The sequence below is a fragment of the Eutrigla gurnardus genome (assembly GCF_963514095.1).
Source record: "Eutrigla gurnardus genome assembly, chromosome: 1".
NCBI lineage: Eukaryota > Metazoa > Chordata > Actinopteri > Perciformes > Triglidae > Eutrigla > Eutrigla gurnardus.
The window spans coordinates 25817001-25835059 of NC_139915.1; the positions used below are offsets into that span (position 1 = coordinate 25817001).

At 45.3% G+C, this 18059-nt stretch overlaps 1 protein-coding gene across 2 annotated transcripts in view; it reads right to left on the reverse strand.

The window, feature by feature from the left end:
* fto (FTO alpha-ketoglutarate dependent dioxygenase) overlaps positions 1-18059 on the reverse strand; it is a 112765-nt gene that overhangs the window by 49271 nt on the left and 45435 nt on the right. For both annotated transcript variants that reach the window (XM_084016984.1, XM_084016983.1), the window contains exon 8: positions 13399-13526. In XM_084016984.1, the coding sequence (XP_083873110.1) occupies positions 13399-13526 (128 nt within the window). The remainder of the gene's footprint in view (positions 1-13398; positions 13527-18059) is intronic.

Consider the following 18059-nt stretch of genomic DNA (forward strand, 5'->3'; position numbering starts at 1 on the left):
CTGTTGTCATGAGAGGAACTGCAGCTTAAGATGCTGGACTGCAGCATGGATTTTTACTGTATGTGTACCTGCGTGTGTGTGTGTATCTTCATGAAGGGATGTTGATGAGGGAGGAGGAGAGGGCAGACTGGTGGTGTCAGATTTTATAAATGAGGGAGGAAATGTCTTTATCCCAGGTTTGGACACCCCCCACCACTTTCTTTACCAAACCCTCCCAGTGTGTGTTTTCATGTGTGTGTGTGTGCGTGGTTTGGACCAGGCGCTGGCTCAGTCCGATTCCCAGCAGTGTACCTTTAACAGGGCCTTCCCGCCGCGCTGCCAGCCTGTTCCCCCCTGACGGGACAACAGCCCAGCTGACGCCCCCACAGCCCTGCCAACACAACCCACACCTTCGACACACAATCTGCTCCCCTGGTCCTGATGGAGGGAGGGTGGTGAGTGATTAAAAAAGAGAAGCGAAGCAAAGACAATAAGGAAGAAGAAAAAAGAGCAAAACAAAAGGTGTCTTTGTATCTCACAATGCAGATAAAGTGAAGGCCAATGAGTGCGTATGCAATTTTCAAAATATTTTTTGTAGAGCATTTTTTATGGGATGAACAAATTATGGGTGAAGATATGATGAAAGGGCTTTATAGTGCACTCTGCTGAACTTATGTTCACAGTGAGCTCGAATCTAGAGTTTCTGGGTGTTTTTCCCCCAGGAAACCCATGTAAACAAGGCAACGCAAACTCCAAACAGGCAACAGAGAAAACCACTGAGCCGCCAAGTTTCAAATATGCACAGATATATTAAACTAAGGTCTGTGTGTGTAGAGAGGAATTTTAATCAAACAGCATTCTATCGAAACTTCTCTGACTACAGATAAAAAAAAATGAAAGCTCCTCAAAAGAATTACAGTGCAGCTGTAAGGTAGTAAAAAAAATGATATCCAATTAGAAAAAAAAGAAATGCAGGAGTAATAATAAAGGAACTCAATAACCAAATCTTTTATAAGATATAAAATAATGCAATATCTGACCAAACAAAGAGAGCCTGCAATAGAGAGGGAAGTTGCAAGTGTGTGGCCATTAAACATGAACTTGACATTCACTGAGCTGCTAATATGCTGTGGATATGCTTTGATTTGACATTTATATTGCAGCGGCTAAAACTTTTTATAAGCAATCTTTTCTATTGCAAGTTTATTTAATCACTCCGACTTTAACCATATATCATTCTATACATGAAGGCAATTATTATATATATATATATATATATATATAATTATAAATATATATAATTTTAAGTTAACCTTCTTTCCAAGAATACAAAGGAGGTCCTGGTCACTGATTGCACACACAGTTGTTCCTTTGCTAAATCAAACCTTCATGCATATCACAAGCACAAAATAGAATTAAAGGTGCCGTGAATATTTTTGTTTGAGCTGTCAAATATGTAACAGTAAGTCTGGCCCTCGGTGCACGGGTGCAGCTGCCAGAGCTGCGGTGTCACCAGTGTTCATTGGTGTTGAACAGTGTGTTAACAGGACGTGTAAATGCGGCGCGCTGGTCCTGTGCTGCAGCCAGGCCTGGGTGGCAGCAGCACTGTAGGCTACAGTAGGGGCGGTTATCATGAAGCAGTTATGTAGCTGCTCTGCTGGGCCTGTCTAATTACAGGAGAACAGCGTGCACCAGTCTGGGCCTCCAAATGGCACCATATGTTTTCCCAGACTAACCGGCTGAATAAATGCCATTTACCCATTCAGGATGCACTGCGCTCTGTGTCTGGGAATCAGTCACTCACACTCGTATAAAACCCATCCACACCCCCAACCCCCCCGCCCGCCCGCCGCCGCCCACCTCTCCCATATAAAACTCAGCTGTTGGTGATTTACCCTGCTCACCCCTCCATATATCCTCATACAGCTTCCTGCCCAGTTTAACCATTTACAAATCCTATTGTAAGTCGGCCTATGTCGCTCCTACACAAACAGACTCACATAATGATGTCGATGATTGTGCTGAAACGGGTTTACCTAACTAAAGGGGGTTTGGTTAATCAGAAACTGTGTTTCCAAAAAAGCCAGGGTGTGGTCACGTCTATCCGTCTTTCCTTCTGTGACATGTGGTGAGCGACCCGTGCAGCGAACACGATCAGTAACTTGACAAAAGGTTGCCACTGGTAAACCGGTCATGGAGTCAGTGGCTTAAGAGATGGACACACAAGAGTAGAAATGTGTTTCGTTGGAGTTGTTTACCTTGTCAGTCTTCTAAACATAATATGTCAAGGAACACCTGGATATTGGTTGATATCAATGTGAAAAAGCAAAGCCGGTAAAACAGCAGAGCTTCTTTACTGCAGTGTAAGAGAATCTCTGCTTGAAAGGGGCTGTTTATATAGGCGTTAGCTCTGTTGTACTGTTAGCGCTGTTAGCACCGTTAGCTAGGAGACACCGGCTCAGGGGTCACCATGTTGAGAGTCGTTGGGAGGCGATAAAAATGCTTCCAATCTCATATTATTAACTTTAAATGTTAAATCAGGAAAAGAGGAAAGCTATTAAGCTTTTTAGAGGAAAAAAATAATAATTTAGAAAAAAAAAAATCGTTTTGTGAAGCTATTTCCCTTCTTTGCTAATCATCTCACACCCCCAGTTCGGGAAGCAGTGACTTGGCTCAACATGGAGCAATAATATAATTTAATAAGGTACTGATACAAGTTAATGTTAATGCCTTTATTCATTTGGCTTCAATTTGAAACGTGGGGTATTTCCCCCCACCAACCCTCACTGGCTGAAATTACAATCACAGCGTTGGTGATAACAAGAGCATAATTCTTTGTGGTTGCAATAAGCTGACAACATTTATATCATGACCTCTTTTTTGGAAAAGCTCCCTGTATCATCGCTACATAGACCTATCACACATCATCAGTTTGTTAATGAGAACAGCCTAGGCAGACGCGCTCACAGATGCCTATCGAGGGTAGAAAACAAAAAGAGAATGTAAGTAAATATGGACTGTAATTAGTATGACAAGGTTGAAAAAACAGATAACACACCGCGGCGCCCCGAAGGCCTGCTCTTTCACACGCACACAGGACACACACACACACACACCGGGAACAAATCAAATGTTTTAATCAGCTTGCTACAGCACATAATGAGGATCCACTAAGCCCCAGCTATCAGCTGCCATCGGCCACTTACTTGTGCCTTCAAAGAGCTGATTTTTCACTTCTACAACCAGCTTAACCAGCCTGTGCATGTGCAATAAAACCTGAAAAGTGTAAGTGTTGTTTCAGCAAGTGATATGCATGCAGTAAAGCAAATGAAGGAAGGAACAGCTGAACGCTGTGCATTCTGTGCGTCACCGCTGTGATTTACCGAATGGAAATACCGGTTGTCTGAAGTCTTCGTTGCAGATCGCATGAAAGCGTAGTGATGCGCCACGCCGCAGGAGGTAAACCTGACAATACGTGCAATGACAGTATGTACCCTGCATAACCTGACTCACACACACAAACACGATACTGCATCAGATTTACCTCTCGCCTTGAGTGCACATACCTTGTGATGCGGCGCGGCGTGCACCTGGCCGAGCCACACCTGCTGCTCAGCACAAGGCGATCACATGAATCAGTCAAGTCGGTTACAGCCTTGTTTCCACAGAAGTGAAGGCATGTCAGGATCCTTACTCACCCAGCCAGGTGTGTGTGTGTGTGTGTGTGTGAGAGAGAGAGAGGTGTACGCGTGGAAATGCTCTGAATGTGTGCAGGTGGGCCTCCTAGTGCAGTGTTTGGCCTCTTGGCATAGCTGTGACCTCTGTGAGGTGGGCGTACAGCTCCAGCCCTCCAGCTGGAGAAGCGATGACCTGAGAACTGAACGAACTGAGGGATGCGCCCTGCTGTCCTTGTCTCCTTCCTGCCTGTCTGCCTGCTGCAGTGTGTCCTGACTTGGGGACAACCAGAGGTGGGTCAGCCTGCCTGAAGATATCAGGCTGGATGACTCTGTGTCCTCTTGATTGTTTTTTTTACAGCTTTTCTTAACTTTACTTTTATTTTCTTACCAGTTATATAATTTTCATGAATTGTACACAATCTTTTCTTTTCTTCCTCAAATGTACAAATACAGTTAGTAGTGTAATTCCTATAGGGCTGAATGGGCATTTACAGCAAGGAAATACTGTAAAACTGCATGTATGTAATGTAAGATGGATGTGGGTTTATGTCTCCATGTCTGTTTGTATCTTATCTTTATAAACTTTATGATTATAACAATCAGTTATAATTAAATTAGTTAATCAAATTACCTTCTTGTTTAGTGTTCAGTTTAACATTTGGAAAAGGAAATTCTTTTCATTTAAACACAATTAATTCACTTGATTTTATACCTCCGAAGAAAAGCGCGGCTCAACCAGACAGAGAGAAGTTTCTCCATCTGTGCCAGGGGGTTAGTATACATGACAGACCTAAAGCAAGCTAACCCGGGCCTCCGTAGCATCCGCTCAAATAAATGACGTTGTTAGCTGCAGTCTCGCAGGTGAAATGTGCTGCTGCTACAATTATTCTAATGCCAGCGTGCCAGAATGCCAGTGCTACCAAATGCTGCTGTCAACCCAGGGGTTTAATTAGTTTGGCACGTGTGCCACTTATAATCACCTGCCATTACCAGTTCTGGCTGCATCTGCTTACACGTCTGTCAGTGCCGGGCATGCTGTGTGTGTGTGTGAGAGAGGGTGTGTGTGAGTGTGTGTGTGTGTAGGTTCGTGGGTGTGTCGGACAGTAGGTCGGAGAGTATTTTTTTGGCAAGAAAACACAGACATCAACCAACGTGAAATCTAGACACAAAGGGTTCATTGGCATCAGTTTACAACAACGGCATTATAGACACATGTTTATGAAGAGAGTCGGAAATGAATCAAACACGGGTCGACCTTTTTTACGTGTGTATTCAGAGGAGCTGTCGGCCACGGCCAGGACAATTGTATTAGTGGTACAGACCTGTCAGCGGTCCGTCTGTACAGATGCATTGTGAAAGGCCTTCGTAGTGTCAAACTGCATTGTGAATAGAGCTACACCTCAGGCTGAATACATCACATTGTGATTTCATGAGAGCTGGAAGAGGTGGAAGAAGAAGAAAAAAAAAAAAAACTTCAGGGCGGCTCGTGAAATCTCGACCCAAAACATGAGAAATGGAAGTTAAAAGTGAATCGTTCACTCCCCCTGGCGTAGCGGTGGCTACCTCTGGGGCTGGGATAGGAGGAGGAGGAGGAAGAACAGGAGGAGAAGAGGAGCCCCCTAGGTCTCACAGTCATAGACAGACTAAGCTCAATAGCTGAAGGATGGACCTCAGGCTGTGTATTTAGCTATCGGGTCATGAGCTTAAGAATGTGTGTGTGTGTGTGTGTGTGTGTGTGTGTGTGTGTGTGTGCGCGTGCGCATGGCTCCATACATTTGTGTGTACTGTAGGTGTGCGTGCAGCAGAACACATACTTTCCCACTGACAAAACCGTGGCCCAGTTCTCCAGATTCACCTGTCTGCCACGACACAAAAGCTCTTGCTGTCCCTATTCTTCGCAAGAAAGTTCCCATTTAGCACTAAAACAAGGCTTGAATATTGTGCCCCCTCAAAAACATCTGTCGGGGACTTGTGTGGCTACACTAATTACAAATATCTGCAGTAATCCGGCGCCGATAAGAGAGTCATTACTCCACCAGACATTTATCACTATGGGATTGATGACCCATTTCAGAGGCAGTCTTTGTACAGGGAAGTGAAATCGCTGATATCCCTTTTATCCTACATCGCTGCTGAAGCCATCCATTCGTCAGGAGGCAAGCTAGTTAGAATTGTAATTAACAGCTATGGACTTTGGCCCTAATAGAATTTTTGCAGGAAACTGCGGATTGACGTAGGAAGGGGACGACGAGCGGGGGGGGGGGGAGTTTTACTGTGTTTTTCTTTTCTTACTAATTGCCACTTGGAGTGGCTGTCTGTCGAGAAGAGCTGCGCCGCGCTCCGTCAGGAAAGTGCCACAGCAGCACTCCCGTTTCCCCAAATGCAGGATCTCTGTACATTTGTAAATATGTAAGCGTAGCCATTAAGAGATGTGCCTGCACAGGCACACCGCCTCCATGCAATAATCTGTCAAAAGACACAAACGCATTTTCATAGGTCAAGTATAAAATATGCACTTCCCCGCTCGAATACATAAGTTATGGGCTTCCTCTGACTTCTTTTTCATTCTCAAACACGCTGGTACACCCACACAGACGCAGAGTGGAGCAGCAGATGATCACAGTAGGTAAGGACTAAAGGTCCGGCCACCTGCCGGCCACGTCCCGTCTCTGTAGCGGTAATGAACAGAGACAGCTTGGGGACCGCCCTGCGAGCTTGTCCCCCCCCCTCCTGGTCTCCCTGCTTCGGGGCAGAGCCGGGGGCCCTGGGGTGACAGCGACGCCAGAGATGTTCCACACACTGACAGGCAGGTCTTACCTGGCCAACCCTCGGTACACACTGGCCCAGCGACACACACACACACACACACACACACACACACACACACACAGGGACAAATGCGGAGATACACGAAGACCAGCAGGCGTGAGCGCCGTATATACGCGCACACTGTAACTGTTCACATGTGTTCACGCCACCTACGCATATGCACAGACTGGAGAACACACACCCACACACATTTACACACAAACGCTGACCCGGTGTAATTCCTCCAGCACACGGCTGGTGACAGGAGCAGCTGCGGCCGCTACGGCAGACAGATGAAATTTTCATAACTATCTCCTCCAACTTCCATCCTCACCTTCAGGATAATTTATGACCTGCCTGCCAGCCTTGAAGAGACAATATGCTTGATATGAAATGAAGTGTTCCAGCAGTGTAGGTTATAATTAACAGAGGAGGGGAGAAAGATATGTGTATATAGAGTGGATGAGGGGGGGTTGTGTGTGTGGGAGGGAGAGCCCAGGTGGGATGCTGGTGGTAGATGAGGTGGAGAAAAAGTGAAAGGATGGAGCATGTGTCCTGCATGCATGTGTAATGTGTATAATGTGTGTGTGTGTGTTTAAACATGGCATGCGTTCCTTCAGTTAATTTTGTGATATTAACGACCGAAACGCAGCACAGAAATGTTAAATCTCCGAGTGGCTGTAGCAAATCATAAACAATACACAATGGGAAACTTTACGAGCATCACATGCAGATCTTGTGTATGTTTGTACTGAGGCCTATGCCTAAGTATTGACATTATTGTCTATTATGGTTCTACTAGTGCTCATCTAATTAGCTCACTTCACTCTCACAAACAATTTTCCCATATCCAATATTTAATCGTAAAAATCCTATTATGGTATGATTTCAACCGAATGTTTTGAGGAGTCCTGCTTTCCGACCAGGAACAAACAGGATTTAGATGAGATACATTATAATGACAGGGTTTCGAGTGAGCAAACCCTCCAAGGACCCACAATGCACCACCCTTTGCCATTTGTTTCACATGCCTGCCACACATCCTCGTCCAATCATGCTCTATCAGCTCTCTGGGATGTTGGGTTTGACCAGAAAGAATTTCCTGGTTTTTCGAGACTACCAGTAAAACAGGCCCAAACCCATAACCTCCCCCTCTCTCCTTACCACATTGTCTTTTCCAAATGCAAATCTTGTTTCCATATTAAAAAAAGCAGCATTTAATGAGCAACTGTCTCTGCAACAAGTGCGTTTAAATGTCTGTGGGACTTTTAATGACATTTTCAACTCTCTCTTTTCTCCCTTTTCTGTGCCACATCGCATTGCCAAGCTCTTACTGTGAAATGCATAATTATGAAATTACTGTTTCCATTAAAACCTGCGAGCAATTTACTGCAGTTGTGACTCAGTCGAGGATAAGCAGAGAAAATTAACAATGAGAGAGCGTGATGCTGATCCCTGCCAGCAGCGAGGGCCTTCCATTCCCACACCTAACCACAGAACGAGAGAAAGCATGTACCTCAATGGCCAATTACTGACTTGTTTGAGAACAAGGCAAGACAGAGGTAAAGTGCATATTTACATGGGTAGAACTTGTTTGTACAGTAAGTAGAAGGTAAAGAAATAGCATTGCCAAGTCATCTTATTAAAGGTACAATCCGACAAGATTAAGACATACTCTGAAGAATTTCCCAGCCCGGGAGCGAACAAGGACGTGAGCGCGACTGCTACGGCAACAGCAGCTGTGAGGTTCTGCTGAGGTCAGGACATGTCATGCATAACTGGCTGATTGCTAAATAAGGGCGGGTACGTGAGAGAAGAATTCATAATTTACATTCGAGCACACACAAACACACACCTCAAAATGCACACAAGGCCACAGGCGATCTCGCTGCACGCATGTAACCCGTCTCTGGGACCACACAGACATGTTTTAGATAAAGACAGACAAATTAGACGACAGCGTCTTAGGCTAACCACCGCGCTCGCACTAATTACAGGCTGGCCGGCGATGAAAGAGACAGTTGACATGTACTTATTTGTTTTCTCCTCCAGCGCCCTCAACCAAGTAAACACGGCGATGGCGATGACGGCAAAAGTAGGTGGTACAAAGAAAAACGCAGATAGAGAACATGGTTGTGGGACCCACCACACACACACAGGTGTGTGTGCCCACCATTACAGCAAGCACACACCCTGAGGAAAAGAGAAACAATGTGGGCAGCCAGCAAAACTTTGAGCTGGCTACCTCATGCCAAAGAAAACAGACAGAGCTCGTCCTGTCTCTTCAAGACTGTCAGAAGTGGGACCGCTGCCTGCTACATCAGATCAACCCGGTACCAAATTCGGGGGCGTGGTCTATCAGCGGCAACAACAAAAGAAATGTCACCACTCCTGGAATGAAGCGCCTGCCAACGATGGTCTCTCTCCTCCTTATTCTCCGTCTCTCTGCATCTCCGCAGGGGTGCAACTGGTCGCTGACATCACCGCCGGGGTCACCCCCGGCCGGGCACGGCTTCAACGTTGCCTCTCTGGCCCCCGTTGGCCCCCGGTGACCCTTGGTTTTGATGACAGACTGGGCCTTTTGTGTTGCAGCGCCCTGTCCAGGTGAGGACAAGAGAGGATGACAATGGCAGGAAACATAAAGCCGATCGAGGCTGGGAGACGGCCCTGCGGGTCACAGGTCAAACTGGACAGCTGATTGATGAGTGCAGCTGCAGACACGTGGACCTCCTTCTCTATCCTCTAGCCCTGCTTGCCATGTCAGCTGATGTAGCCTTTGTCTCGGGATAAAGACCTCACTAACTTTCAACAAGTTGGAGAAAAGTAATAAACACAGGCGACAGATGTACTACGCCACAAATTCTGAGCGTACAGCTATAATAGTGTCACCCTAACCCATACAGTGTGGGTGAACCCTGTCTGTTCAAAGGTTGACGGAAATGAAATGACTTCTTCAAAATGTCAGTACTTAAAATAATCCAAAGGTTAAAACTATGTGGAAATAAAAGAAACTAGATGCAATCTCATGGATACATAACTTTTACTGTAGTAAACGCTTTATTAAACGTTATTAAAATCACAGAATATGAAATACCGAGCCATTCTTGCAAACAGAGACAAAAAGCCCTTCCATACATTTATTTGGGATGAATATGATGTATTTACATCCCTTGCTGCCACTCCTGCAGTCTTTTTTCTCTCTCTTCTCACTTGGTATAATCGAAAATGCTGCAAACATTGCAGCGGTTCCCCCATTTTAGTAATCAACGTCTTTGCGCTGGCATGAAAATAACATTTTGAACCTTGTTACGCATTACCACCAAAAACAAGGAACACCTCGAAACTACAGCTACTCACACATCCTGAACTGTCCAACTGTTTCGATGCCAAAGGTCAATGGCTGCCTACTCTCCTACCGGCCCACACTGAGAGATGGGAGGACAGCGTATGCCAAGTCATGCACAAAACCCTGCTCCGGGTCATAAACACCTCCGCCTGTCTACCCTCTTATTTTCTCCTCCACAGAGGTGAGTTGGGTTTGCACTCTGTTAATCTTTCACTATGGGCCTCACTCGCTTTTTACACCAGCCCGCCGGAGAACAGAGGACGGGAATGAAAGAGGGGCAGTAAAGGACGAGACTGGATAAAAGAGCAGGAAGAAAAAGCCATAGAGAGGGCCAGATGGGCACCTTCACAGTCCATTTATCAAACCCAATGTGGCCCTCCCCTCCCCTCCCCGCTGCTCTCATGTCCTAAACCCCCATGTAATTCTGTAATGATTTTCATTATCATATAATGACCTTACAAAGCCTACAGCAGTTTGCATGGTCAGTACAAAACTCACAGCTGTTCCCTTCAGTGTTTGCTCGCCGGCTGTGACACAGCTTTTTAATGTTTCTTTTTTTTTCGTCCTGTTGATCAGACCAGTGACCTTTAGGATCCGGAAGGTCAGGATGAGGTCACTTCATCCAGAAGTTTCAAAGGTACCCATCATGTTATAGTCAGACAGACCTGAGATACCATCACACTGAAAATCTACTGTAAGTATATTGCAAATAAAAAAACTAAAATATGGCATGCTGTTGGATTTTGTGTGTAAATTATTCCAGCGTGTCAAAAACGTTTTTTATAGATGTTAGACAGAATCTATGCATTTTCAAGACGTGTTTTGAATCTCAATTTCCTGTCTAAATTCGGTCCCGGGAGGTAGTGCCTTGCTCCTCAAGCTGCACTTCCTGTGTGGTACACTCAACTGCTCTTCCTACAGTAGAGTCACCCACCCACATAATAATCCATCTAATTCCAGGGCACTCACGGGGCATTTACCAAAGGGACACAGAGGGCAGCATCTATCAAAGAATTCACCATGTGCATCGGGAAAACCCAGTTACCAGAAAAGCTCATAAGAATAAAAAAGCTCTCATAACTTCGTTGGCCCGGAGTGAATGAATGGACTGCCGCTGCTAGCGGGGCACGGCGAGGCATCACTCAGTCTGAGTGCCTATAAGTCACTCATGAAGAACCACTGGTCACCAGGTCCAATTTCTCTTTCTTTGCTTCTTGGTAGTCCTAAAAATGCCCCGGAGGCAGAAAAATGCCAGCAAGCGGGTCCCACGTTCGAGTGCTGCTTTAACTGGTGTTTAAGAAACAAAAGTCAGCAAAGAAACTTAATCAATCAGTGCTGGTTGTTTATGTTTATGTGCCTCTAGCAGGAGTCATCAATCATCCGCTTTTGCTCCTTTTTTCCATCCTTTTGCATGTATTATGCACTGAATGGAAACTATGGAAACAAAAGGCAGTATTATGATAAAAGCCTGCCTGTTGAATATTGTATGGAAACCTAATTTGGATGCCCGGAATAAAAAGAAAAGCAGCAAAATGAATCAGCAAATTAATTTAAAAAAGTCATGTTGGTGATGCATTCATGAAAATAAATTAAGTGGAGTAAACTAATTCCCTCAGTGTGGATCTGATTCTGTAATGTACTATATATTTAATTCAAACATAATAACATTTTTTGTTTTGTAGGGATCCTTCACCTCCATCAGTCGTGAACCTCTAATCAGCACCAGAGCGTCCCACTTAACATTGCACATAGCCATGTGTTTAGTTTTGTGTAAGTGAGATCTGTTGACAGCCACTTGATAGGATGACCCCCTGGCTTTTTTTTGTAAGTGGGGGCGGTGGAGGTTAGGGACAGACATTTAATGTGTGTAAAGGGGAGAGGTGGTATCAGGAGCAGCTGGAGTTCAAACACATTGTGTGGGACGCTCGCCCTCCTCCAAAACTAATCTAATCAGTCTTTCACTGCTGATAGAGTAAACGTCTGTCTGCCCCGCCGACAAGGACGGAGCATTTCCTGTCCCCGGTCTGTGATACTGGTTGTCGGGATTTTAGGGGTAAGACATGTTCAAAAGGTGGTAACAGTGAGGTGGTGGGGGGTGAGATGGGGAGATGGTTTCTTGCTTTCAGCACCTGTGGCTGGAATGCACTATCAGAGCGGGCTCTACATCAGAGTTGTTAGGCGGTGGTCGTCGACACAGCAAAGCAAGGTGTGTGGAAACAGGCTGTTTACAAGGCTCATCTGGATGGGGGCAAAGCTAAGGGTCAACTAAGGGGGGGGGACAACTCAAAACAGAGGGGCGCCATGAGGGCAATAACACTGCAGGAAGTTGACATATCTTTCAAAAGAAAAGATGTTGCTTTCAGGAATTTCTTAGTCTGTAGATACAGCCCCTGGCTCTTTTGCTTTTCTTCAGGCTCTGGATCATGGCTGGTCCAAAGTGTGCATGTGCATGCGTGTGTGTGTGTGTGTGTGTGTGTGTGTGTGTGTGTGTGTGTGTGTGTGACACTGAGGTCAAATCCGTTGGTAGAGACAATAAGCAGTGAAACATATGCAAATGCAGATCTAGTTTATACATGCATGTCAGTGTTTGTGTGTGTCCTTGCTGGTGCTGAGGGGGAGAGTGGCTGAGAGAATGAACAGCTAAAATAACACTGTGTTGTGTGTGTGTGTTGTGTGTGTGAGGCCCTTCTTTATCTGAATGAATGGGCAGTGTTCTAATCCGTGAGCTCTCCGCCCTTATCTGGAAGGAAGGAAGTGACTGGGCTTATCCAAGACACACGTGTCGTTGTGATAGCTGTGATAGCTGCCAGGCCCGAAGACCACCGAACAAACGCCAACTACACCGCTGCATATCTGTGGAATTCACATCGACTCTGAATAAAAAACTATGATAAAGCGATGACTAATGTTTCTATTTTCTTGACGAAGTGATCACAATTCTGCACTGTGAGGCTGGCAAATGAACCAAATGGTCTCGCTCATTATTCTATGTACTTTACGATTGGTAGTAACCTCTACTTGTGTTTTGTCGTGTGCTTCAACATTTTGATTGTATCCCATTTTCTTTAATAGGAATTCACAAAATATTTATCCTCATGTAAACATCCCATTCTGGGCGTTGACCCTTGACCCCAATTGTGCATGTGTTATTTATTGAGCCTGTTGAAAGCCCATAGTTTCAGTCCGTTTAATTAACTAAGAGGGTTCATTTTCACCATTAGTTTTAATGGCTTCTCAAACAACATGCACTCGCTTTTGGCCAAATTTACAAGATTCCCTGCAAGGACCTTGTTTGGGGGAATCTAATCAACTGAAATAGAAACATTCCTTTTACCGAGCAGTCCCCAATGTATGCGTAAGTGTTGTGTTTGAGCTGTTGTACATAAAGTCTTAAATATAAAGTGGAATAGCTCATTTCCAAACTGAGGTTGGAGTGATTTTTTTCCTATTCCTGTGTGACGGTGTTCCCAGTCTGAATATGATACAGGGCTCGTAGAGTGTCCTACTTTACCTGTCCCACACATCCGTCGGAGATGTATTTTTTCGAGGACGGATGGAAAGAACAAAGTTGGTGGTACATTGTGTTACCTGTCTCTCCACGTCTGTCTCTGCTGGTGTCTGTCTGTCAAGGCGGACAGCAGGGTTTCTGCCATCTCCCTCCTTCCCTCTCCTTCCTGGCCCTCCTCCTTCTCCACTGTATCCAGGAAGAGCATAGTCTGAAAAAGCAGAAGCAGGAAATAGCTGCATGAAGTAGAACTAAATGAGAGAGTTGTGTGAACTACAGTGTGACCTTGACCACTGGGGGAACCATTTCAAAAACACTCAACACAATCATCATTTAGTTTAATTTCCATAAATACAAAACAAAATTGTCTTAGAGGCTACCACCCGCTACAACCTTGACTAAGACAACTATTTCACCCTATTAAATCTTGCCCTAAATATTAAGCAGCATGGAAACGAGTGGAAAGCTTACCTGAAGCAATTCCCTCCATACTTGAGCTCTATCTCTACTTTTGAAATTATGCAGCTCGGAGCCAAAACTCCAATATAACATCCCTGGGACGGCGACATACAGTAAGTCTAGTATAAAGTCAGTTTCACATCAGAGGATGGGCAAATTACACCCAATATTAGAGTGTGAGTCAATTAATCACGTCCTGCACAGCGCAGTGTAATGTGTGAGTATCCCCCTGTTGAACATGAATTACAGGCCGGCTTAAAGTGTGACGTGGCACATCAGCGCTAATCTGAGACATCCTGGCAAACCTTCGCCTCCAAGTCCTTCCGCAGCCTCTAAGCTGGTTGAGAGGGAGTCAAATGAAAAAGGATCTGGCAGCCCAAATTAAATGCAGTGCTGTCAGCCACACTCAAATCCCTCTTTCTCCCTCTTCTTCTCTACCCTTCACAGACTCTCTCCCTCTCTGAATATCCTTAAATGTCTCTCCCCCTCCTCCTCCTCCTTCCGGGCTTCTGAGAAGTGATGGATCTGTAACTCTGACTGACTCTGACGCCTTGTTAAGAACAGTCTCTTCCTGTCACATCCACCAGTAAAGCACGTTCATTTCTTCCCATTAACAGTCACTCGCCTCCCCAGTCATCCAACCCTCTTTAAAAAAAAAAAAAAACCCACAATGTAAGGGAACCTTCAATTCTTCTCCTCTGCCTCTTTTTTAATCCCTTCCTGACAATCCACCTGTCTGTCTTAATTCATGTGAAGATGGGTTTGATTGTCTGCGTGTGGGGTTTTTCCAAAAGGAGAGGAGTGTGATTTGCAGCAGAGTAATACGCTCACTTCCTCTACACCACACAGGACAGGTGTCAAAACACGTGGCGGTGTGTGACTGATTACACCCGACTCGGAGGAGACACCAAAAGATTACGGTGACCAGGAGGAAGCGGGGGCCGGCTGTACTCCCTATGGAAATTGTACTTTTCGGTTTGGATCAAACCCCGTCCTCCCCGGGGATGAGTGTCAGGCTAAGAAAGTGCCAGAAAGTGCATTCAGACTGTATCACCATCTCGGCTAGTAAATATCACATCGCCACGGTTTCAGTGTCTCGAGCGCGGCGTGATTCGTGGCTGATCTGAAACCTGCTCTGACGTGCTTCTGAACATGCTAACTCGAACCGTGCTGAAACAAAACAAAATGCAGCCACTGAAAATCACATTGTCGACGGTTAAAGCTGTCGACATTCGGAGCATTAATATAGCAGCAAACAAACCTTCACAATGTGGATATATAATGAAGTAATGACTAAGCAGAGAATTAAGTCTCTCCGGTAACGCTGTTGCCATTGTTTAAACTGTCCAAGCTGTTAGCACCGTTAGCTGCTAGCTGCCGGCTCAGCCGTTTCCATGTTGACTGGAGGAAATAAATATGCTCGGACATCACGAATTGAGAACCGAGTCTGCCGTTTGTACCTCATCACCTTGTTATGCCTGTAAATTGATGGCCAAAAGCTTTGTTTTTTTGTCCTAACTCAATGATGACGATGAAAGACGTCACTAAAATAGACCCCCAAGACGACAAAGTCTGCTCATCTCTTCCGTTAAACATCCAGCAATAAAAACGTCCTCTTTGGCTTGATTGTGTTTACAGTTGTGGGTGTGTATGAGAAAGCCTCTTTTCATGTTTGTTCTCTGCTAGTTTTTTTATGAGTATAGGTGTGCCTCTGATAATATGAATGTTTCCAAGCCTCCTTCTCATGAAATGTTTGCAAGTGTGTTTGTGTGCCAGAATGTGTGTGTGTGTGTGTGTGTGTGTGTGTGTGTGTGTGTGTGTGTGTGTGTGTGTGTGTGTGTGTGCGTGCGTGCGTCTGATCTTGTGTTTAGAAGATCCAGTGCTGAGAGAGGCCTTCAGGTTTAGCCACAGGCTGATCCCGAGGCCATTTAGACACCCCGCTGGTTGTTTACTGGTCGAGCCTGGCCTCAGTCAGTCACGGCAAGACCACAGCCCTTTATCTCCGGGCCTGTGTTAGCACTAATCAGCCCCTTCTTCCCTTACTATTTACCCTACGATGACAGCAGCTATCCTCAGCCTCCACCTCCCTCGCCCCGATGCTGACCACACATGTCCCCCTAACCCAGCCCACATCCCCGAGGTGAACGAGAGGACAAGGAGGACCTGGGTACCTCCATCCCTGCCCCCCCCCCAAAAAAACCCCAAACTCAACCCTGTCTATTTTGCTATAGATAGGCATAAACATTTCCGGCGCTGTGCAAAGAAGCAGGGTAGGTAAACAAACGCACAGCCAGGCCGAGGTGATATTGCGGTTGGAAAAGGGGAGCTGGAGTGATGATAGCGTTCCAAGCGAAGGCTGGCTAGGGGGCAGCCCGGGGCGGCTCACTAACACCTCAAGCCAGGACTGTATCTTAACACCAACAAGCATCTGTCTATTTCATCATATAACAATATGTCACTCATTCTACACAGAAAAACAGAATGGGAAGATTGTTTGTTGCTGCACATGTGGAATATGGTGAACATCCTTTTAAAAAAATCCACAGAACAGCAGGTCACGTAATAGCTCAAAGGAAGGAGGGTTGAGAAGGGAAAAAAAAAGATGCATGCAGCACTGAAGGTTCACACTGCATAAAACAGAGCTACTAGCTAGAGAAACTGTTAACACCCCATGAAATATCTAAGCTGACTTTGGACCAGGACTTTCAGGGGACCCAGAGCGCTCTTAAGCTCACTGGCACTCTCTTATATAGGAAACCTTTTTTATGCGTGCAGGCCAAATTTACCTCCCTTTTTAGCTATTTTAACAGACGTGGTTGATTTGTACACCAGGATACAGCATCGAAATGGTGGTTACCTAAAAAGGTAGGTGGTAAACATAATCACCAGTACATTCTCCAGGTTTTGTTAATTAGCCACCGTGTTGCCTCCCCTCCTTAGTTCACCTCTGTCTGTCAGACTGGCAACCTCCACGCCTGTCTCCCTGCCCCTACCATGTGTAACAGGCCCAGCAACAGGCCAGTAGACATGCCTGTGTCTGCGTGCCAACAGTCATGTCTGTGTGTCCATATGGAGGCAGGCATGGCCCTTACCAGTAATGCATCCTCATATTTGTGACTGTTGAGCCCAAAAGAACTTCAGTCTGCACTATAGATATTAGTTGTTTTGCTTAAAATCCTCCATTGAAATCCTCCATTTTATATCCTCTATCATGTCAAATGTATTTACTATCTAGCAATTTGAGATCAATATCTAATGTGATGTTATATTAATCTCATAAAAATGGAAGGAACCTACTATTTTTTAGGGCTATTACCCACTGGTTTTAATTTTCATCCATCTGCTAAAACACAGATTTACAACAGAATATCAATAAAATGAATGATGCTGGGCAACCATCCAAACCAGATTTTCAGACCATAGCAATAACATGAGATTTGTAAAATTCATACCTTTTCTAAAAAAAAAAACCTCTGTTAACTGCCTTTTACTGTAATCCCCCCTTAAGTTGACTTCCTCTTGCTCACCAACATGGCTAGTACATCAAGCTTTAAGGTTTAACCCCTTTCCTCCAAATCGACAGACATTCTACTGACTTCTGCCACAGTTTGAGCTCAGCTGCTCTGACATCTGATTTCATAGGCGCTGGGAGTGGGAGTTTGGCAGACTCCATCTCCCTCTCCCCTCTAATACAAGAAACCAATATCACTTTGACCGCTGGTGGAAAAAAGCATCAGGCACCTTGCTCGGGGTAATGGATAGCTTCTGCTCACTGATATAAACAACTTGGGAGCTGTGATCCTGCCAGGACCAGTTCCAGTCTGGACAAGGGATCTGTGTGTATTTGCTGCATGCCACTGTCGAGTTACTTTGCTCTTGGGGGGGAAACGCTCCGCCGGTGGAAAAATTATATTAGCCCGGGAAGAAATATGCCCAGACCACATTCAGGTTCCTGTGACATCACACTTGAAGTCATAAAAAGTGTGAGGGCGTGCGTGTGTGTGATTATTTTCCTGCCGTCTACCTGCCATCACATGATTACAGATGGTTCAAAATTGAGGCATATCTGAAATTAAATTTACTCAGTTTCCATTACGTAAGATGGCTTGATAAACCTGTGTGTGTGTGTGTGTGTGTGTGTGTGTGTGTGTGTGTGTGTGTGTGTGTGTGTGTGTGTGTGTGTGTGTGTGCGTATAGGGGTAGAGTGAAGGGTGTCAACATTGCTGGTCGGGGTTGTCTTCCAGACTTTGAAGCTCCACAACCTTTGATATTATCAAAGAGGAAG